General features: G+C 48.8%; 2 protein-coding genes across 10 annotated transcripts in view; both read left to right on the top strand.

Annotated features, from left to right (window-relative positions):
- Window positions 1–16,047, top strand: part of RAD54L2 (RAD54 like 2) — a 106,898-nt gene extending 90,851 nt beyond the window's left edge. For all 5 annotated transcript variants that reach the window (XM_014563348.2, XM_032458398.1, XM_032458397.1 and 2 more), the window contains 8 exons: window positions 122–221; window positions 978–1,183; window positions 1,610–1,782; window positions 2,303–2,499; window positions 5,063–5,262; window positions 6,383–6,472; window positions 8,681–8,773; window positions 10,177–16,047. In XM_014563348.2, the coding sequence (XP_014418834.1) occupies window positions 122–221; window positions 978–1,183; window positions 1,610–1,782; window positions 2,303–2,499; window positions 5,063–5,262; window positions 6,383–6,472; window positions 8,681–8,773; window positions 10,177–11,171 (2,054 nt within the window). In that variant the 3' untranslated portion in view covers window positions 11,172–16,047. The remainder of the gene's footprint in view (window positions 1–121; window positions 222–977; window positions 1,184–1,609; window positions 1,783–2,302; window positions 2,500–5,062; window positions 5,263–6,382; window positions 6,473–8,680; window positions 8,774–10,176) is intronic.
- A 2,348-nt stretch (window positions 16,048–18,395) lies between these two features.
- The window catches only part of TEX264 (testis expressed 264, ER-phagy receptor), a 29,202-nt gene continuing 24,786 nt past the window's right edge, over window positions 18,396–22,811 (top strand). For 2 of the 5 annotated variants that reach the window (XM_032458406.1, XM_032458404.1), the window contains exons 1-3: window positions 18,396–18,543; window positions 19,508–19,582; window positions 21,851–22,142. In XM_032458406.1, coding sequence (XP_032314297.1) covers window positions 21,885–22,142 — 258 coding nt within the window. In that variant the 5' untranslated portion in view covers window positions 18,396–18,543; window positions 19,508–19,582; window positions 21,851–21,884. Of the gene's footprint in view, window positions 18,544–18,714; window positions 18,935–19,231; window positions 19,406–19,507; window positions 19,583–21,850; window positions 22,143–22,811 lie in introns of those variants that run through there. The other 3 variants (XM_006174073.3, XM_032458405.1, XM_032458407.1) reach the window with 3 other exon arrangements.

Here is a 22,811-nt window from a genome sequence, read left to right as displayed (position 1 = left end):
AGGGTGTGGGATCAAGCACTGTAGTGTGTTTGTTTTGTTTTTAAAACACATTTGCCAAATAATTTTGCTCTGTACCCCTGCCCTCATCTGTTCATTTCTTGTGTTTTTCCTTCTGTCCTAGGGCTAGATGGTAGCACCCCTGCCTTTGAGAGGGAGCGACTCATTAATCAGTTCAATGATCCCAGCAACCTCACCACCTGGCTGTTCCTTCTCTCCACAAGGTGAGTGGATCCTGAGAGGGGAGGTCAGAGGACTGTATTCAGAGCAGTTGGCTACATGGACAGCTATCCCAGAGGCTTGTTCAAGTTCTGTCAGAAGAGATCTCCTCAGGTTTGTGACTTGTTTTTGAGGTCAGAGAGGGGACCCCAAATGGAATTTGTGTTAGCAGGGCAATTATGATAGGGTCATGAATTTCTTTGAGATCTTCATCGATAATGGTCATAATTAGCTTTCTCTCAGGACTGTTCTGAGGCTTAGACAATGTGACGAATGTGAAAGTACTGTAAAAAGTAGCCAGTGTAATGTAACTGCTGTAAAAGGCTGCTGCCGTTATTTGTCTCATGCCCAGCAGCCTAAAGGCCGTGGTGCCTTCTGCCATCTGAATGCCCTTGATCAAAGGGTTTAAACCAGTCACTCTCCTAAGCTGTTAGACTGAACGCACCAGAAACTTCAGTATGCAGGCATTTCCCCTCACCAAGTGGCATTACTCTGGGGACAGGATATAGGGCCTTACTCCATACAGAGGGATGGAGAGTAGGTTTTCTTCCCAAGCTGGTAGGCACTTTCATGGTGGATTTTCAGGGCATACTTTTCAGTGCTTGAGAAATGTACTGTTCATCAGCAGATCAGTGAAATCCTCTGCTATATTCTGCTTAGAACAAAGAGGATGATACTAGGGTAGGGGTCACAGGGTAAAATTGATTTGAAAAACATCTTTAAAACTAAAGGTTCTGTGATTATTGGCTTGTGTTTTAAAGGGCTGGGTGCTTGGGCGTGAATCTGATCGGTGCCAACAGAGTGGTGGTGTTTGATGCTTCCTGGAACCCTTGTCACGATGCCCAGGCAGTATGTCGGGTATACCGTTACGGCCAGAAAAAGCCCTGTCACATCTATCGCCTGGTGGCTGATTTCACCCTCGAAAAGAAGATCTATGACCGTCAGATTTCCAAGCAGGGCATGTCAGGTGAGCCACCTTTTAGGCTCAGAGGAGGCAGATTTATACAGGCTGCCATTCTTACTGTACAAAGGCTGGGAGAGGAGGGGCAGGATGTGGGAACACAGACAGGTTTTCAATCATAGAAAGCCAGCAGTTACTTCCATCTTATTCTGATTCAAATAATTGCTTAAGAGGGGATTTACCTCAGATTATTAAAGATGGGTTTAATGATAAGAGCTGAGCTAATTATGCAGATTTCTTTTAAGGTATTTCTATTTCATGAGGGCCTCAGACCTGGTCTTTGACTTTCAGGTATGAGTGGCCCGAGGTGGTTTAGGTGTTAGTGACACTTTTGTCACTCCCAACCTCTCTTCTCTTTGCCGATCTTTGTAGCTGTGCTTTTGCAGTCTTCTTCGCTATGAACTGACTTTCTCCATGTCTTCTCCCTTCTAGATCGGGTGGTAGATGATCTCAATCCAATGCTGAACTTTACTCGGAAGGAGGTGGAGAACCTACTGCACTTTGTTGAGAAGGAGCCGGCCCCGCAGGCATCCCTGAATATAAAGGGGATCAAGGAGCCAGTCCTTCAACTTGCCTGTCTGAAGTACCCTCACCTCATCACCAAGGTAAGACCCTTTATGCTTGGGTGCCCCGTACCACACTCTCCACTGAAGGAGGCTTGTCTGGCAAGCTTGCTTCCTTCATCTGAAGTTTTGTTTCATCCAGGTGACTTAAACTCAACTGTTACTTTTCCTTGCCTCATACAGCCCCCTCCCCACTCCCAACCCTAATCTTATCTTAGAAGTGCTGAGCTCAGCCATGAGAATGATTTGGCCAGTGTAAGTTTTCCTAGCAGAAAAAGAGGGGGAAATTCTGGAAATATACTCTATTAATTCTCTGAACTCTCCCATCCTTTTGATATGGAAAGCAGTTTTGAGTTATCTAAAGCTGGGGCTAGGTTAGAGTTGTGTGTGAATTTATACTCTTGGCAGAAAGACAGTAAGCCTGCCTGTGTGTCTGTGAGTAGGCTCTTTGCTAAGTGCTGCACACAGCCAGCCCTTTCTTGGTTTTAAAGTAGGCTTGCTGTATGTCAGCCATGTTGGAACGAAGACTGGTAATTAAATCAACATCCTCCTGTGTCCCCAGGAGCCTTTTGAGCATGAGTCATTGCTCCTTAACCGAAAGGATCACAAGCTGACCAAGGCTGAGAAAAAAGCAGCAAAGAAAAGCTACGAGGAAGACAAACGCACTTCAGTTCCATATACCCGCCCATCATACGCTCAGTATTACCCTGCCAGCGACCAGAGCCTGACCAGCATCCCCGCCTTCAGTCAGAGAAACTGGTGAGTCACTGAAAGGGGAGAAACGTCTGCTGCTGGGCCAGGCCCAGACTTTTCAACTGGTCCCTTCTTTAAACAAAGGGAAAGCCTATGACTTGCTCTTTGGCTGCTGTAAACTGACATGTTCTGTTCTTGGATGAGGTGCTGAAGCAGTTCAGCACTCCGAGTGTTTTAAGTGGCTCTGGCTGGAAGAGTGAGCTGCTGGCCTTGTGACTGAGGAGAGTCCTTGTGGATTCCCAGGGAGGTGCAGTTTCCTGTAACACAGACGCCCAGCCCTCCCACATAGCTGCCTCCTACCGTAGCACCTTGGTCCTAGACCTTGCTTAGCAGCGAAGTTCAAGGGTGAAAGCTGGGTCCTCCATAGGTCTTAGATTGTAGACAGGAGATTCTGTTGTTCCTAATGGGATTTCATTCTGTGTCTGTGCCATGTTCCTGAGCAAAAAATCTTTTTCTTGAATACAACGTCTAGAACTGTTCAGAATACAAACAGGATGGAAGCCAATTGCTAAGTGGGGGGGAGAGGCTCTTTGTAATAAATTACAGAATAGTTACCTATGTTTAAAAAAATTTTTTTTCATTTCAACAAAAAGTGCCTTGTAACCCTTACCAGATCAGCTTCCCGAGCTGGTATAGGCACTTTGCATTTTTTCATTGATGATCTTGAATTAAAGATAATTATTTTATTTGAGAGGGATAGATATAAGACTTTTCTTTTGAAGATTCTGTTAAAACAGGAAAAAAACTTACAAAATGAGCTGCTGCTGCTTTTTTGGGAGGCGGGGGGTTGGGGAGGAGGTAATTAGGTTTATTTATTTATTTTTAGAGGAGGTACTGGATATGAACCCAGGACCTTGTGCATGCTAGGCATGTGCTCTACCACTTGAGCTATACCCTCCCCTGCAAATGAGCTTCTTAAGAAACTGAACCCTTGTAAAATTTTAAATAAGACTAATTTTTAGTGAGTAAACTTGCTACTTTTTATGTACCCTTCAAGTGGAGAATTGCTGTCTTTCAAAGCCTTCACACTTTATTTCTAGGTTGTTTTCTAAGATACTATTGCCTGAGTATGTCCTCTTCTCTTGTCCTGCACCCCTTTTTTCTCTTTTCTGGGCTTTTCCTTGTAGCAGCAGGAATGGAACAAGTCTGAACCCAGTGGGAGAAAAGCCACATGGGGGGAAGATGTGACAAATGGGCTGGGCTGTGAGGAGATGTCAGCTCGTTTTCTGGCCCAGCTCCGGCCCTGTGGGAGGCCTCAGCCTCTCACAGCACTTGATGAGCCATCCCATGATCCTGCTGATTCCCTATCCTTTCTGGGTACAGATGATGAGGCCTTCCCACCCAAATTCCTTACCTTGGCCCCTGCAGTATGGGGCTTGGGCTACCCTTCTGACTTCGTATCCTGAAAAGAATCCCATTGACATCTGAGCAGAGCCTCCAGCTCCTGCAAAGCCACCCTGGACCAACTTTGAGGAGATGGGCCCCAGACCCTGGTGAGCTTGCTGTGTTATCTGGGAATGTGGACATCCACAGGGCCCCAGGAGCTGCCCACAGAGGCTTATAGCAACCGAAGAGCAGTGTGATTGAGGAGTCATGCAGACTGACTCCAACTGCAGGGTGATATATAAAAGTGTGTTCTTTCATGTGCCAGTCTTCTGTCGGATGAGGAAGAACATACCAATCCAAGAGGGTCTCTTTCCTAGGACTAAAGATCAAAAATACAGACTTTAGGGACTTAACTTCAAAAATCTTAAATCAGGAGCTGCTTTCTCAAGGTTGTCGGATCATCTGCTTAAAAGGAAGGTGAAGAGTGAGGAATGCATCACTGACCATAGGAAAACATTTCGGCATGGACATAGTAAGAGGTGCACAACCAGTGCTCAGGTTGGCTGTGGCCATGTACCATTTAGAAGCCCAACTTCTGTGCACACATTTTGGCTGCTGCTGCTTTTGTGATGGCCATGACTAGTGGGTCACTTTGGGGACTGGCCCCAGGAGAAGCCCACTGAAAAGTAATGCAGAGGAGAGAGAGGTGTCTGTATTACTTATTGAATCTTAAGGTTTCAGAGGTTAAAGATGGTTAAAGTTGGACAGACGGTCTCAAGATCACCTGAACATGTGGCATCACATGGCCCTTTTCCCTTGGGTGAGTGGGAAAATTCCACTCATTTGTCTTCAAATTAGCATGCACTGTGTTCTGAAGAACTTTTCCTCCCTTATGGCATCTTTGCCTCTTCCTAACTTCCAAGGACGAATTCCTGATGTATGTAGACAGTCCAGATTCTAGAGGAGCACATGTCACCTCATAGTTCCAAAAAGGTATTATTCCGATGACATCTGATTCTTCTTAGACTCTGAGAGGCCTTATCCCTCACTGTCTCTCTGTCTCAGCCTTGCCTCTAGTCTCCTTTTGAATTTGCCATACCCTGCAGGTTCTTCTGATCCTTCTCTCAGCAGCATTTGAGGCTTTAGAATGGGTTAAGTCTGGACAGGCTCAGCAGTCTTTGCTGAAAGGTAAGTAAGGGCTGTTCTGCCAAACTCTCTTAGTGTGCTTGTCTTTCTCTTCTAGGCAGCCAACCCTGAAGAGTGATGAGAAGCCCGTGGCCAGTGTTCGTCCTGTTCAGTCCACCCCCATCCCCATGATGCCCCGACATGTCCCACTGGGAGGCAGTGTAAGCTCTGCCTCCAGCACCAATCCAGCTATGAACTTCCCAATCAACTACCTGCAGCGTGCGGGAGTCCTTGTGCAGAAAGTGGTCACCACAACAGGTTGGGAGTTTCTGGGTTCTCTTTCCCGGGGTGCTGTCCCTTTTAAAATTACTTTGTTCAGTTCAGGAAGTTTTTATTCAACAATGTTTGCATTCTAGGCCATACTGTATTGGCATTCTTGGTAAAAATGGAGAAAGCAGCAGTCCCTGATCTTGAAGAATTTGCATTCTAATGAGAAATATCTGAAGAATAATAACTCAGAACTGGTGGGTGGGATGGACTCTGAATACCACAGAGATTGTGGAAATGTCACTGGACATAGAGTTGGTCTTCTGAGAGAGGTTTGAGTGTGTTTGAATCCTGCCTGTACTGTAGGGCCAGCTGGGTATGAAGGACAGCTGTCACCCTTGCTACTTACTTGGAAGACTTGAATGTCGCTTTCTTTTTGCTTTGTGAGTTTAATGTGGACTGAACCTGGTGGGTTTAATGTGGGCCAGTGGTAGGAGGTGGGTAGCCCATCTAACCCTGTAGTTGATTCTGTGATTCAAGGTAATGGGGGAAGGAAAGCATTTCGTGATGCTGTTTTTCATCTTGTTATCTAGAAATATTCATGATAGATACATTTTAATGAAAATACATTAATTGGGTTTTTTGAGTATGAAAATAACACACAGCCATTCTAAAAAAAATTAAAGCAAATAAAAACAAAAAGACAGCCTCTTGTAATCCTGCTTCTTTGCTGATTCTTGAAAGTACTCTTCTCTTCATTCTTTAGTTAGGTATGGAGTAATGCCAGCAAAGAAGAGGATGAGGCCACTTTTGGAGCCTAAAGTGTTATGGAACACATACGTGCAAATAGCTTCAGGAGAAGAAGGGAAAAAGTAGAAATAACCATTTAGCTAAAACTTTTTCTAAGCCAAAAACTCTGATTTTTAAATTAAATCAAGGAAAATTGATCAGAAAGACAGATTTCTAAAAAGTGTCTTGTTTTCATAGTAGTCTTTGTTTAGACAGTTGTGAGAGGTTCTGCTTGCTCCACCTTCCATCGTTCTGACCTTTGCTCCACTGAGACACTTTAGGTAAACCACTGAGGAACAGGGGTAGATGTGGACTTTGCATTTTCTTTTCCTCCTTCAGTCAGGCCCATGTAATCTAAATATGAGATCTGTGTCTTTACTAGATATTGTTATTCCTGGACTCAACAGCTCCACAGATGTACAGGCAAGAATTACTGCTGGTGAGAGCATCCACATCATACGTGGGACAAAAGGTGAGAACCTGACCCAAGAGGCTCATCCCCTACCTTTGGTTGAAAGTGGTGGACTGGGAAGCAGAATAAATACATATGGCTTGAGCTAGAGAGGGCGTAGGAATCATCCTATAAGAGTGTTACATGTTGGAGAAACATAGGAATGATACTTCTAGGAGCTCAGCCAAATTGGGGTGGGCCCAGTGGGTATCTGTCAGTGGCTTAAAAGAAGGGAGTTAGGGTCCCTGCATTCCTTTATTTTGCTGTTGTTTTTATGGAGAATCTTGGAGTGGGTTTGGATAGACAGTGCTTTGTGTTAGTCTCAGCCTATGGATAGTGTCAGCTAGGAATGCCTGGGACAGTCATCCAGTCCTGTACTACTTGTGGCAAGCCCCCATAGACATTTCCTCAGAGCCAGTGTAGTGGCTGGACCAGCCTTGTGGTTCATATTATGACTGCAAAATGTACCTCAGCAAAAGCCATCAGGGAACTTTGAAAAATCAAGGTTTATTACCCACAGGTTCTGAATGGTACATGGTAAACTCGAGGTCCACACAGGAAAGTTGTGGGGAGAGAGAGAAAAAGACTGTGGACCTGGGTCTGTCTTTACTAGGGTCCAAGAATTCCATGGCTAGAGTTTCACGGGTTCACTCTATTGGTGAATTTGAAACATAAGAGTGGGAATTAGGGTACGGGAAGGGAAAAGTGGGGTTACTCACGGGTTAGTTATCTAAGTTATCTTGGGCTTTCTAAAGGAGAACTTTTCATGGGTGGGAGCAGCCTGGATCCCTAGTCTAGTAGTTTAGCTAGTACTGTGTCCTAGAGCTGGCAATTTGTTTATCCAAAATGGATGTCTTTGAAATGGATGCCTTGGCAATCAAAAGCTTAATGTCTGGCACTATGCTACACATAGGGAGACCAGAATCTGAGGGAATGAGCTGTGGAATGGGTTATAAACCAACATGTATGTTGTTGTGCCATCTTATCTACTTTCTTAGAGTAGGGTGGAGGTCTCCGACTAGGAAATGTAGTGGTATACCTGGGTTGCATGACAGAATTTTCGAGTGTGGTCATTTAAGAAGTCCACTGCCTCTGGCCTCCTTATGGAGAGAGATGAGATTGCTGGAGGGAGAAATCTGGGCTGGATGGTGTCAGGACTCAGCTGAAGCCTGTCTTTCCTGTCAGCCTCTGCTGTGTGAGGCTCCCCTGAAGTGTGAGGGTCTTTGTTTAGTAAGGAGAGTTTGCCTTAGCCTCTGTTGGGTTAAAGTACCTTCAGTCTCAGGGAAAAGATGCCATGAAACATATACACACAGAGTATGTCGCATGCAACCCCCTGATGGGGTTCTCCGTAGCCCAGAGCAGGGGTGCAGACTATGGCCCATGGGCCAAATCACACCTGCTTCCTGTGAACCAAGAATGAGTTTTACATTTTCAACCATTTTCAACTGGTTGGAAAAAAAATCAAAAGAATGATATTTTGTGACATGTGAAAACTATGAAATTCACATTTCGTTGTCCATAAAGAAAGCTCTTTGGAGCACAGCTACACCCAGCAGCAGAGCTGAGTAGTTACAACAGAGACATTACAGCCCACAAAACCAAAAATATTTACTAACCGACCCTTTAAGGAAAAGTTTTCGACCTCTGGCCAGGAGACAGCTCTGACATCAAGAGATAGATCAAAAGACATGCCCAAGACCAAGGGAAGGTAGACTAGTGCCGTGTGGGACTAGAATGGCCCGTCTTGAATTATTCCTACCAAGGGAGGGAGGGTGCTGAGGCAGTAAGACTCCCTCCTCCCAAATCAAGAGGAGGACCTGAGCTGGAGTACCTGGTCCACAACAGAGGGAGCCTACTTACTCTCTTTCACAGCACCCTGTTTTATTTCCTCCTGTCCTGCATTTAACCTGTCCTGATGTTTTCTAGTATAATTGTCTGTCTCCTCCTCTGGAGGTTAAGCTCCATGAGACAGGGCCCTTTTCTGTCTTGTGTACTGCAGTGTCTAGAACAGTGTCTGATATATGGTAGTCATGAAATCAGTGTTTGTGAAATAAATGAATAATATTGGGTCCCCAGCTCAGTCACCCCACTCATTTCAGGGATACTGAGAGAGAGTGTGAGACCTAATATGCAGCTGTTTCCTAACCCACAGTGCCTAGGCCTGGAGTCTCCCAGGGTTGGCTGTATTGCATGTCTGTTCATAACAGTCTTCCTCATGTTTCTTCTTAGGGACATACATCCGCACCAGCGATGGGCGAATCTTTGCTGTCCGGGCGACTGGCAAACCAAAGGCCCCTGAAGATGGTCGGATGGCTGCCTCAGGTATAGTGCCTTCTACTTTCCATTGACCTAGGTGGCATTTTTTTTGGTTTGGTTTGTAATTAATTTATTTTTTGAATAGAGAATGTATACATGGTTCACAATTCAAAGGGGTAAAGTGAAAAGTAAGTTTTTCTTCCCCCACACTCCCAGCCATCCATTGCTTCTCCTGGAGGTGCTACTCCATCCACCTGGAGGTGTTTTTTCCAGAGATACTCTATACAAACACATGGTACAGGGATATGTATGTGCATGTGTGTATGTGTGTATATAAAAAAAACAGTATGTATGTAGATAACTTTTCTTTTAAAACAGATACTTACTATTATCTACTGTTTGCCCTTTTCTTCATTCACTAATGTATCTCAGTGCTTGTTCCTTATCATTTCTTTAGCTATTCCTCAGTGAAGGTTTGCACAGGACACCGTCAGATGGGTATAATAGTGCATTACCAAGTTCCCTGTCCCTGGACATAAATTGTACTTCACCATTCCAATTCTGATTCACAGTCATGTGGGTGTATCTATAGGACAAATTCCTAGAAGTGGGAGTGCCAGGTCAAAGAGTGTATGTGTGGCATATTAACAATGTCAGGAACTCTTGGAAAATTCTCCTCTCTGGGAGTGGTTCTCATTTATCCTCCTATCAGGAGGCATGAGAGCTGGACTGCTTTTATTATGGACATTTTCATACGTGCAGACAAGTTGAAAGAACAGCACTGTGGCACCCACATACTGCACCTGGAGCCAGCGATTGTCCCATTCTCACTAACTTTCTTCTCTCTCTACCTTCCTATTATTTGAACTGTTTGTAAGTTGAAGTCATCATGTCATTTCACCCCTAAATATTTCAGCATACATTGATTAAGATTAAGGACATACTCCTCTGAGTCATAACACCATTATTACACTAAAAAAAAGTTAACAATTGCATCCTACTATCCAGGCCATATTCAGATTTCCCAGTTGTCTCAACCATCTTTCATGGCCATGAATTTTGTTTTGTTTTTAAACTAGGATGGACTGCTTTTTAAATGTCATTTTCCTCTATTCTCCCATCCTGGTCACTAACTGTCTTTGCCTCCAGAAAGAGTCTCACTAAAAGAATGATCTTTTAGCATTTCATATACATTATTTCATAGGATTCACCTTGGTGGAGTTTCATAGATTGGGGAACTGGGGTACAAAGAAGTTGCATGTCTTGTTATGGATAGACTTGTTTCCTCCATCAAAGGATTCCGTTCTTTGTGACTGAGAAAAGTTGACTGGATAATATCATTTGTACATCAAACTATTTGAATTTGGGGGACCATAGGATAGGATTTTTTTTTTTAATGTAATTTTTTCCTATACTCTCTTTCTCTCCCTGGCCATTCTGGTTCTCAGTTACCTACATTTTGTCCCTAGGTTCCCAAGGGCCTTCTCTCGAGTCCACAAGCAACGGCAGACACAGTGCCTCATCACCCAAAGCCCCTGACCCCGAGGGGCTGGCCAGACCCGTCTCTCCAGACAGCCCGGAGATCATCAGTGAGCTCCAGCAGTATGCAGATGTGGCTGCTGCCCGGGAATCCCGTCAGAGTTCCCCAAGCTCCAATGCCGCCCTGCCTGGTCCCCCGGCTCAACTTGTGGACAGCAGTGCTGTTCCTGGGACAGCTCTTGGGACTGAGCCTCGACATGGGGGTCATTGCCTCAATAGTTCCCTCTTGGTAACGGGCCAGCCCTGTGGTGACAGGCACCCAGTGTTGGACTTAAGGGGCCACAAGCGAAAGTTGGCCACACCATCTGCTGCCCAGGAGTCATCCCGCCGGCGGTCCAGGAAGGGCCATCTGCCAGCCCCCGTGCAGCCGTATGAACACGGGTATCCAGTTTCTGGCGGGTTTGCCGTGCCACCCGTCTCCTTAAACCATAACCTCACCCCACCCTTCACCTCCCAGGCTGGGGAGAACTCCCTGTTTATGGGCAGTACCCCCTCCTACTACCAGCTGTCCAATTTGCTGGCAGATGCCCGCCTGGTATTTCCAGTGACTACTGACCCTCTGGTGCCAGGAGGCCCCGTCAGTTCCTCTTCCACGGCTACCTCAGTCACTGCCAGCAACCCCTCTTTCATGCTCAACCCCTCTGTACCAGGGATACTACCCAGCTACTCACTCCCATTCTCACAGCCACTCCTGTCCGAGCCGAGGATGTTTGCGCCTTTTCCTTCCCCTGTCTTGTCCAGCAACCTTTCACGGGGCATGTCTGTCTACCCAGGCTACATGTCCCCACATGCAGGCTACCCCGCTGGTGGCCTCCTCCGGTCCCAGGTGCCTCCATTTGACTCTCATGAGGTTGCCGAAGTGGGGTTCAGCTCCAATGATGATGAGGAAAAGGATGATGATGTGATAGAGGTCACGGGGAAATAGCTGGGGAGCCCCTCTCCACCTCACTCGGGGCCCCTGGCAGGTTGCCCACCAAGATGGAAGGCAGCAATCTGGGCTTTCTGAGAACAGGGCACTAGGCAGGAGGGAAAAGGAAGAAAACGAAGAAGGGTGGCTGGCCATAGGTGGCAGGGCTCTGTTGCTGTTTCTAAGAAAAGAAGCAAAAAAATCCGACAGAGCAGCAATAGTGGGAAATCAGGGACCTAAAACAGGAATGGAGGGGCAAGGTGGCCTGCCTCTTTTCCTGCCTGCCTTGTTTATGCTGTCTGCTTGCTTGCTTGCCCATTTGAGCGTAGAAGCTCATGTCCCATTTCTGTCTTTGGGAACATTCTCTCCCAAGAGAGCTGCCTTACTGGGTGACTTAGCTTGGCCTGGAGAGGGGAGGGGAGGGAGGGAGGGTAAGAAAAGAAGGGTGGGCAGACTGAGATTCCATGTAAGTGGAATCTTTTTAGGGGATGGGAAAGAAGCAGACCAGGTATGTGTGTTAGTGCGTGTGTGTGCTTATGTATGTATGTACGTGTATGTAACAGAGCAGGGGTGATGGTGGGTGGGAAGGGAGGGAGGGGGGACTAAGGGGGAAACTAAGAAATGAATTTACCTTTTTAAAAATGGAAATCAGAGTGTGGTGGTTCTTGGCAACTATTAGGATGAACATCAGGGTGAGCCCAGGAGAAGAGCCATGGAAACCACAAGTTTCCTTCTAGTTGGGTGCAGACAAGGCCCAGCTAACCCAAGTCCCTGGTTTTCAGAGCCACATTTGTTTTTAAGTTTGGGGGAAATTATGAGAGAAAACGGGCATTACCAATCTCTGTCTCTTTCCCCAGTGGCTGTCTCTGAGCAGATCTCCCTTACCAGGGCATGCGATTGTCTGTGTGCAGAGGCTGGGAGGGAGAAGCACTGTGGTGTATGAGTGAGAGGTCATGGAGTTGTGGCCAGAAAAGACATTCTTCACAAGGATGGAACTGAGCCCCCAGCTACCTGTCCTGGAGGCCTTTCCTTTCCTTTCCTTCCCCATAAGAGAGCTCCATGTTAATTTATTTCTTACGGGCAATTATTTATTATTTGGACTTTTCATGTGTCTTGGTTCTTTTTGGGGGGTGGGTGGGAGGGGGAGTTAGGGTAAAGAGGGTAGGAGATGGGAAGGGAAATTTTCAGATATCCCAGACCCCATAGCTGCTGGTGAGTAAATCCTGGGTGGATGGTGAATTGACCAAGGAAAGAGAGTTCAGTTTGACCAAGGTTTATTAAAGAACTATGTTTTCAGGAAATGGCCTCTCAGGAAGATCAGGGAATCCTGTGACTGGATAGTTGGTGAGGGTGAGACTCATTCCACAGTGATTGAAACTTAGCATCATGGAGTTTGCAGTTGGAAAGTGACCCCAAATTTGGAGCTGTGTCCTCCTGGGATGACTTCAGAGGCAGGCTTTCTATGCTGAATAGTGAAAGCTGTGTATAGGTGGCTGCTGGGTTGAGGAAACAGACTACTGATTTCCTATTGGAAAGTGTCTGGGCTTCCCCAGCCTGTCAGATAGATGCTCAGTGTGGGCCTGGTGTCTGCTACCTCCATCCTCTTCGAAGGAACATGGAGGAGCCCTTCCTCTGTAGGAGCCTTAAATCATTTTAAAAGAACACATCAGTCATTGTGGGTCTCCCCTTTCTTGTTGCCAGTGCTGGGGGTGGGGGCAGGGGGCATCTAGTCTTTAAGCATAAACACTGGCTGTCTTCCTATTGGCTTTTCCCCTCACTGCTACTGAGACCTTGCTAGGAAGTTCTTTATGATGAACAAACCCTGTATGGCTTTAGCGCTTTACCACCTACACATGGGTCCCTCCTCACTGGGCAGCTGCTGCACCTGCCTCTTCCCAGCCCTGGAAGCAGCTTGGCCAGCTCACCCCTAGTAAGTAGCTGCTTCTGCAACTCTTCTGATCAGCCCATCTCCCCTGTTGGAAGGCCTTAGCGCACTCTGGATGTTATCCCCAGAGAAGAGACGGAGATGGCTGATGGCGGTGTGTGTGTGCTGTCCAGTTACACAAAAAGTGGAACTTAAGGAGCTTTCTTTCTCTGTTTTCATAAGCACCCTTCAGACACTTAACTCTCCTACTCATAGAAGCCTTAGACCTACAATTTAGCTATGCAAGTTATTTTAATAATTTTAAAACAGCAGTTACAACCAGTGCTTTCTCTTCCAGATGCATCCCAAGAATGAATGGTGAAGGGACTCAGCTGGCATGGGCTCTCTGGTTGAGGCTGGTGCAGTAGGAGTAAGCTAGCCTGGATCTCCAATTTGCAGAGCACAGTCACAACCTGAGCTACTGATGCCTCTAAGGCCCCAGAGCACTGGGATCCCAGAGACGTGTATGTGTGTGTGTTTGTGTGTGTGTTTAGGGAAGAAGGGGTATTTCTGTGTTTACCTCTAGGAAATCACAGTAGCAGGCTTTGAGAATCCAGAAACTATCCCAGCAAGGAATTGAAACCAGTCACTAGAGGGATAGGCTTTTGAAGGCACTGGGAAGTGAATTGATATTCTGAGAGGCCGCCCGTGCCTGCTCTCTACGCAGTAGTTCCACAGCCTGGGTCTTGCTTCAACTCAGGAGAGGCCATAGTTTTGGGAGGCTGACCTGACTAGACAAGGCTTTCTTTGATATGTGCAGCTTATGTTGTGTAAGGGGGTAGGGTGGAATCATGGGAAATTAGAGTGCTACTGGTTCCATGGTTTGCTTCTTTTCTTTTTTCTTTTTTTTTTTTTTTTCCAAATGAACCTGAAAACACTTTTGTGACTTTTCTGCTGTCTCTTTGTATGTGCTGGTAGACAAGCGTGCATGCACATCAAACATGAGCATATGTAGGAAGGAAGCAGGAAATGTCTCAGAGTCTGAGAGCCGTATTTTGCAGTTTCTTTGATCAGAGACACTTGGTGGTGGCCTCCACCCACCATCCGAGCCTGAGTAAGGGAAGGATGGTGACATGAGGGAGAGCAGAAGATCAGACTTAGGTATTTTCCCTCACTATTGTCTTCCACAGAATGTTTTCAAGGTCCTCTCAAGCCCCATCTGTTTGGTTTAGCCTAAATCCTCGACCTAGGGAATATAGTACTATTTAATGATTCAGGATTACCATTTGTAGCAATGCTTGATTTCCTTTTGTCAGTATCTTCGTAGGTAAAAATTGAAGAGAGACAAATTAGCTTAATTTAAGTGAGAAAGTAAATGAACCATGTTGGATACAGATCTGTTTTTTCACATTAGATATCTGCAAAGTTCTCACCCCCTTGTGTTATGCTTCTTAAGCATCTATCTTAAGCATCTTGTGACTTAAGAATAACTCTGGTCCTTGGAACTCTCTTCCCTAGGAATTCGTGTGTGGAATCTCTATGTACTTGTGATTCACAACTAAATATGAAATTTTCCCACTCCAGAGCATGAAGCAAATAGTTGGGGTAACATTTTGCCGATAGGTTGAAAACACTCAACTATACTTTAGCAATCTGGGTGGGACTGTCACTCCCAAAGCTGTTGCCAGAGCAAGTTCCTCTGCTTCAGTCTGTTCATGCCTGGCATTGCACTGGAACTGAATCCTCATCCCATGGGGAAGGTCTTCTGGGGCTTTACATTCCTTGTTCCTAGTGTTCCTGGCCATGACCCCCTTGTGCCTCCCAGTCCCCTGTGATTCCACAAAGGACCAGTCTCCTTTCTGAGCTGTGGCCTCCTGTGCATCCAGCTAGGTGGCTCTTTCCCCACCAGAACTCCTGAGAGAAGAGCTCTTTCCCTCACTGGACCTCCAGGAGACTTTCTGGCCCCCTGCTGACTGTTCCCAAGAAATCCTCACCTCAAGGTCTGTCTGAGAATGCTACACTCTCCATCAGACTCGACTCCATTCCCCTCCTCCTTACTCTTGTCTTCTGCCCTGTGTATTCTGCTGTGATCCCTTAATGTCTATTCTGTGCCACTAACTTGGCCTTAGGCCTTTTATGAATACCCAAGTCTTACAATGAATTTCCTGAGCAGGCAGTGTCCAACTTCTTTGCTCTTCAGGGACCTGAATCTGTTCCTTTTCTCTCTCATAGGTCTGTTTGCCACAGTAATCTAGTGCATTGGGGAGAGGTAGCTAGACAGGCTGCAGAGTCTAGTGCCGGGGGCTGGGGGAGATTTGGGTGCTCTCTTACCACTACTGGGATGATACTCAGAAGAGAGGGGACCTCATACTGTGACCTGACCCAGGACCCTCCCTTGGAAGAGAGCTCAGCCCAGGTTTGTGTGTGTGTATATATGTGTGTGTGTGTGTGTGTGTGTGTGCGCGTGCGCGTGCACATGCTTGCTCATGTGCACATGGGTGTAAACTGACTGTTATCTGGTTATGTTACTCAGGGTGGGCTGGGGACTCACCGGAAGAATCCGCTCAGCTTGCCCGAGACTGTTTTTTTTCTTGTACCCTCTCCAGAAGGGTCGGGGGAAGAGGGTCCAGGTGGGTTGAGGGGGTCGCAATGGATAACCACTAAGGCCACACTGCTGCCAGGAGGAGTGGGGGGAGATGAGGTGGCCCCAGGGACCTGGCACCTGGCTTTGGTTTTCCGTCTTCTTTCCTCAGGACGCCCCCTGAGGCCTGGGACTTGCCCCTGACTTTGAGGATCATCTGCGGCTGGGTGCTCCAGCTGCTGGTGTGATCATGGGCTTCCCTCCTCTCAGCAGGGCAGGTGCTCCTGCCCCAGAGACTGGGCAACTGGCTGTTTCTATGACGTATTTATTTTTACTTGTGTTTCATGTCACTTTTTTAAAAAAGCAAACAGAACAATTGTAAGTCAGTATAACTGCCTATCAGTTTTCTTTATTTCTCTTTTTGTAAAATAAAATTTAAACTGATCAAACTGTTGTTTGATCAAGGAATTGTCTGAACAGCTGTTTGGCTGGGTGGTGGTGAAAGGGAGCATAGTGGATGCTGGGATGACACCTGTGGGGTAGAGGGTAGGAACAGAGGACAGATTGCTGGCAGGCTTTTTTTATGCAGTAGGGTTCACTACGCTTTTTCTGCCTTTGCTCACTTGAAGAGGACTTCATTTCCTGGCTCTAGAGGAAACAGCGAAGCTGACTCAAGAATGGCTTGAGGCTAGCTGGTCCTGAGTCGTGGCAAGTCCTGCAGGGCCAGCCCTAACTAGGCTGTGAGTGGCCAGGGATTTGGGCACAGCATCAGTGCCTTCAGAGGGTCTTCTTCAAAGGGAGATGGCTGGTGGCAGGGTTTGCAGAGCACCTTACACTGCATACTGCATGTGTGCTCTCCGTTTATCATCTGAGTTAGAGGATCTAACCACCGCCTCGAAGAGAAATACCAAGGGCTTTGGAACATGAGAAGATAGGGGAAGGAGGGGACCGTCTACACTTGGGTTTCCAAGCTTGGTCCCTTTAAGGGGAAGAGCCCTGGGGAAACATCCTCTGAAAATTTACTAGGAGAATTAAAGAGCCTGTGTAGGGATTCCTTGGACAGAGGAAGGCAGGAGGAGACAGAGGCCAAATTTGGACTCATGAGAGGAGAAAATGTGTGTTAGGAGATAGGAGTGGGAGTTGAGCATGGGTGAGGCAGCTAGGAGATGGAGTCTGCTCAAACTTGCCGCAAGGGGGAGAGGACAGTGCCTGAGCTACTTCCTCCTTGTGGCTAGTGGAGGCCTTGCTGGGATCCTACCAAGGGTGGGGCTTGCTTTGTTGGGAGCAGCCTGCAGTGAAGCCAGGGAGGCTGATGGCTGCAGCCTCAGTCACTGGCCAACTTTTATTTCACCACAGAGATGCTGGGGCTCCTAAGGCACACCCTGAACTCTGACGTGGGGCTCTGTAGTTCCCCAACCAAGCTAAAGGAAGTGAGCAGAGAGAACAAGATGAGGAAAGGGCAGCTCCAGACAACAGTTTCCTGGGAGAAGCTCATCAGGTTTTGAGAAGCAAAACTGACCATTCAGAAGCTGTCTGTCTCCGAGGGCACTGGCCCTTCCTTGTCTCACAGGAAATGCTTCCAAGTGTGGTGCAAATGCCAGTCCACTTGCCTGGGGCACCCAGATGATTTGATCATGTGCCTAATGTTTCTCAGCAGAATGGAATTGCTACAACCCTGCCAGCCCAGTCCTGAGTGCCTGTGAGGGGTCAGCTACCCTTTCTGCTAGTTGGCCCAGAGCCCTGTGGGTGAGGTTTAATCTTCCCTGCCTGTGGACAGAACAATGTGAAGCAGAAGGAAAGGAAACCAGGATTGCAAGTGCCTCTGTGTGCCTAGTCTGTCCTTTGCTAGTACAGTAATGGATCCACAATAAGATGATTCTCCTCCCAAACATCTATCCTCCATGTGAGGAAAACCAAATTAGCTCTTGGCCCAGCTTGTCTAGTGGCCAAGCTTATGAGCATAGTTGTCCCCTCCCCTAACCCCTCCACTGCAAGATTGGACCTCTTAGGAGGACGAGGTTTTATCTCAGGGGCTCTAGAAGAGTGCTTTGTTGTTTGTAGATCCTCAGAAATATGAGCTGAAGATCAACCTGTCTTCAAGGAGTTTACACTTGACCTGGGGTTACGTTAAGCTAGAAGGGCAGACTAGCCTCCCCCAGCCACGTGTAGGGCACTGAAGGGGGAGCCTGAAAGGAGAGCGAAGTTCACGTGGTGAGCTCCAGGAGGGCGGGGCCTTGGTTTTGTTCAATTAGTATCTCCACCCTTCAGAACCGTCCTAGCAGGGAGTGGTACTCAATAAAAGTTGGATGGATGAATAATCACCCTTGTGCTCTGGTTGGGGGGCCAGGAAGGGAGGAGGTGGCGGTGGAGGATTGGAGGCAGGAAGCTGATATTTGCACTGTCCGGAGATTGGATCCAGTTTTTTCCCTGAGCCTCAGCTGTAAAATGGGAGCAAGTGGCCTTGCCTGGCTGGGTTCCCAGGTCTGTCACGAAGCCTCAAGTGAAAGAAAGTGGCATTACCCAGGATAACGCTCCTCTCCGGTGCCGCCTTCCAGGACTCCAGACTGGCTCTCTACTGCGGGCCACCAAGCCCACTTTCCCCCACACCTGGGGCCGGGCAGTCATGGTGCGCTCGACAACCAAGATGCTAAGGGTTGTTGCTAAGTCACCCTTGGCAACCCAATAATTTGTGAGAGGCAGGAAGGTGCCGCGTGGGCTCCTCCCTGGACAGCTCCAGGGAGTAGGCGCGGGTTCGTCGCCATGGATACGGGGCGGGGCGGGGCGGGCCTCTGCCCTACCGGTCCCGCGCGCACGCGCCCACAGCCACGGCCACGTCCTGCCGCTAGAGGGGGCGGGGCGAGCGTGCGCAGCGGGCGCGCGCAGGCTCCGCGACTGAGCCTGGAACCGCGTGCGCAGATCGGCGTTCGCGGCTGGCGGCCGCTGAGGTGAGGGCTGGGCGCTAGAGGTGTTCCCGCCGGGGTGGCTCTAGGCGCGCCGAGGGCCTGGGACCTCCGTCCGCCCCAGCAACTCAAGGCCGCCGCGTCTCCACTGTGACCCCCGCGGCCCAGCCAACCTTTGCATCTCTTCTCGCCCACAGCTGGCCCTGGCCGGGTTCAAGGGCCCGAACGCGACCTTGGACCAGTCCTGCCAGCCGGGTCCCCTTCTGCCTCGGCCACGGGTGACGGGCACACCCAGAGGCAGTGGAGCCTGTGGCGGGCGAGGGGGCGGGGGGCACGACGACGGAGGCCAGAACCGCACTTTTAACTCCACCCCGGTTTCCTGAGGACGCGCCTCGCAGCTGTGGCTGCAAAGTTTAGCTTCCTTTAAGTTGCCGAGGTGCGCGGGGCCCCGTGAAGTCGTAGTTGAAAAGAAAAGGGCGTGGGTAAATAGGCGAGGCGAGGGTGAGCAGGGGCTGGAAGCCGAGAGTGAGGATGAAGAATGGAGGCAGCGTCCCTTCCTCCGGGCGTGGGCCCCTCGAGCCCCCAAGTCTTCCCGCGCCCAGCACGCGCTTAAGTTTTGCCTGCGGCAGGGCCCTTTAAGGGCCCTCCCGGCCTCCGCGACGCACGTGAGCTGCCTCAGGAAGCCTGCGCGGGGCAGCCTGGGCTTCTGACCGAGGAGAAACCGAGGCCGGAGAGGTTATCAGCCTGTCCAGGATCAGGGCCAGATGCAGTGGCTGGAGCCTTCCAGGAAGAGGGCTCTCCAAGAACAGGGACATGGATAGGGCTCTAATGAAGAGCTGACATTTTGAGACAGAGTTTGGCTTCTGGTTTCCCTAAGAGGTCTGAGGACTGGGAGGTGCAACCTGTGGTGAGGAGAGAATTCTTGTAGAGAGGGGCCTGGGCTTTCCCTGAAAGAGGATCAGTCAGGGCACGGTTCCCGGCTCAGTGGTTATTTTCTTTCTGCCCCCAGCCCTGGAGCACTTGGAGCATTTGGTCCTTGCCGCCTGGATGCCATGAGTTGCTAAAAGTGAGCCTGGCTTTAGAGGTGAGCTTCCCCAGCCCTTCTCCTTCCCTTTCTCTTGAGTACTGGGAAATTCACGTAGCCCTGCCTACTAACAGTGCTGACCAAAGCTCTGGGGCCCTCAGGTACATTTCCCTCCTTTTCTGAGCAGTTTAGCAGGTGAGAGGAGGAGAAAGGTGGGAACTAAGCTCCTTTGAGTGGACAGGAAGTGTGCAGCTGAGAGAATGGGGGTAGGTTAAGGTGAGGGGTGGTCAGTCCCAAGACAAGTGGGAGACTTAGATGCTGAGAGCTTCCAGCTGAAAGCTATGGGTTCAGAGATGTCCATAAAAACTTGGACTGTTCTGGAAGCCCTGTCACCAGGGAGGAGAGAGAAAGTGGAAATGGCAGCCTGGAATCAGACTCCCTGGATTCCCATTGCCTGCATTTTGTCCAGGTGGCTCTGTTTGGTACCTGTGTGACCTTGGGCAGGTCTCTTAACCTCTAACCATTTGCTTTCTGATCCACATCCACCTTGTGATGATTAATGAAATAGCTCTGTTTCAACATTGAGACAGTGCCTGGCATATAGTAAATACCCAATGACAGATTTATCATCATCATTATCATCAAAGAAAACAAGAGTGAAAGTAACTGAAGGCAACATGAGTAGGACATGGAATGCATCCAAAAAAGTGCAACTATTGGGCAGGAACACGGATGAGTGAGAAGAGGCGGCTCAATGTCATGACGCTATAGGTTTAGGCATTTATTTTGCTTTTTGTAACACAAATACTGTGTGCACGTTGACTCCAAAGACAATTTTTCAGCAAAAAAATTTGATACCCAGAACCCATAGGGAACAAATTATTCCACAGAGCCAAGTTTTCCATAGGCCTGAAGTGCTGGCTTTCAACTCCTAAACCTTTTAAATTTTAAATACTTGGGGTGGGAATGTTCCTCCAGTGGGTCACATGCTTCCATTCCTCTGTAAACATTCTTCCCTGTGGTATGATTTTTTTTTCCCTCCTTGGGTGACTCAGGTCATACCCTGTGTATAAGAGGGTTAGGCTTCTGGCCCTAAGTTTCACAGAGGGCCCGATGGTCTGTCTTGAATGGCTCACACACCATCCTCTGTGTTGTGTCCCTAGGCCTGCTCTTGGATAGCTTCTCTGCTTCTAATTTTTTCCCCTGAAACAAGTGTCTTTTTTTTGCTTATACCATGCAAATAGGAATAGGGAAAGGCCAATGGGGAAGAGGGAAAATTGCCAAATACATGATATACACAAAAAGAAAAAAAACCTCTGCCCCCCAACCCACCCCAGGATGCCTTTCTGTGAACTACCTAGTACGAGTGGTCAGGTGGGGAGATCAAGACCATGAAAACTAAATTCCAAACACCCGGAGATGTTGGGGAGAAGGGAAGGAAGGGGGAGGGACAGGGCAGCAAGTGGGCCCTAGGTGTGGCTACCCCTAGGCCAGCACCCCTCCCCCGTGGGATGAAATGCTCAGGGGTGAGTGACTCTCATGCTTCCCATTGTGTATCTCTACTTCTAGCAGTCTTTTCCCCTTCCTAGCAGTTTCTAGTCTATGGGCTGGAAAAGCAAGATAGAACTTGTTAGCACTGGCAGCTAGCTCAAGTCTGGACTTTGTTCCGCCTGCTCAGGCTGTTTTGATCTGGTCTCTCCTCTGGTTCTGGATGGGTGAGCTTACTGGGTAGCAATATTCCATGGGCCAGATGTCCTTAGCCAAGGAGGATTTCTTATGAGAGTCTCTTCCTCTGGCACATTTTCCTCCTGAGGTTTTGTTCTTCATGGTTTCCCTGTTTTTAAATAAGTATTTGGACCCTGTGCTTGCCTGTCCTTCCTCTGGCAGTGGTCCATGAGGCTTAGGGAGGCTGGGCAGGCAGTGTGGCTCAATTGTGGTAAGGAAGAGGCAGTGTGGGGAAAAGGCAAGCTTGCTAACGTCTGGCCCATCAGGGGAGCCTGGTTAGGGCCAGGAATATGTCCCTGGTTGACAGGCTTCTGTGCCTCTCTCTGACTCAGTTTCCCCCAGGTGTGACCAAGGCTGCCAGCTGACAGAGCTGCTCTGAGAGCCCCAACAATTATGATTGAGAAATAAAGAGGCTTGTGGCTACAGTCATCCTTTGTAGCTCCCTTCTAGGTCACTCTGTGTGTAAACACCTCTGGCCCCTCCCTCTCCTGGGTCAGAGCACCCAAGGCAGGGCTGAGGTTGAGCTAGAACTGGCTGGCGGGCAGGTGGGCACGTTGGTCAGAGCTGGCTACCAGCCTCCTCTCCCTTCTGTCTCCTTTGCAGCTGCCTTGGGGTGCGGCGTGGGGGGCACAGAGCCATGTCGGACCTGCTACTCCTGGGCCTGATTGGGTGCCTGACGCTGCTGCTGCTGCTGACTCTGCTGGCCTTTGCTGGGTACTCAGGGCTACTGGCTGGGGTGGCAGTGAGTGCTGGCTCACCTCCCATCCGCAACGTCACCGTGGCCTACAAGTTCCACATGGGGCCCTATGGTGAGACCGGGCGGCTTTTCACAGAGAGCTGCAGCGTCTCCCCCAAGCTCCGCTCCATTGCCGTCTACTATGACAACCCCCATCTGGTAAGGAGCCTCTTGTGCCCTGGGTGGGGTTCTGCCCCATGGACAGACATGAGGCAGGGCTTGTTGGGTTTTGGTTTCTGAGGAGGGGGTGGGAAAATGTTTGAGCTGGCCCTGCAGACCACCTCCTCTCTGAGCTTAAAGCTCCTTCCAGATTTAGTCTGGACTTCTGCTCCAGGCATCCATATGCTGGCTTTTTGTTTGTCCAGATCTGATTCCCCTGGCTCATGGCTACCCATGGACTTCTGAGTGCAGGGGGCCACACCATTGTGAGTCCCTAGCCTCTACTGGGGCTTTGGTCTATTGCCTCCTCTTCTCGCTCTCCGTCCCTCTTCCAGCCCTATCTGAGGCCAGCGCTCTAAGGCCAGGCCATTCCGATTCCGCCCTATCTTTGAGGTCCTATCTTGTTCCTGTGCCTTCCCTCTTTCAGCTCTCCTACTAAAAGAAGGTGGAATCCCACCTCTCCAACCATTGTGGTGTCCCCTGGCCCTGTGGTATGGCATTTCTTTGGATATCAAGCTGCCTGGTTAGGATAGGGCCTGGGGGGGCAAGTGGAGCCAGGTGAGCTGTCCAGGATGCTAGGGTCAGAGACTAACCTGGCGTCCCTGGCATCCTGTGGGTGCATGGCTGTGCTTACAGCCTGTGGTGACTCAGGACTCACCAATGTGGCCT

The sequence above is a fragment of the Camelus ferus genome, chromosome 17 (assembly GCF_009834535.1).
Source record: "Camelus ferus isolate YT-003-E chromosome 17, BCGSAC_Cfer_1.0, whole genome shotgun sequence".
Classification (NCBI taxonomy): Eukaryota; Metazoa; Chordata; class Mammalia; order Artiodactyla; family Camelidae; genus Camelus; species Camelus ferus.
The sequence above is the reverse complement of the archived record's forward strand: the minus strand, read 5'-3'. Positions and strand labels throughout refer to the sequence as shown.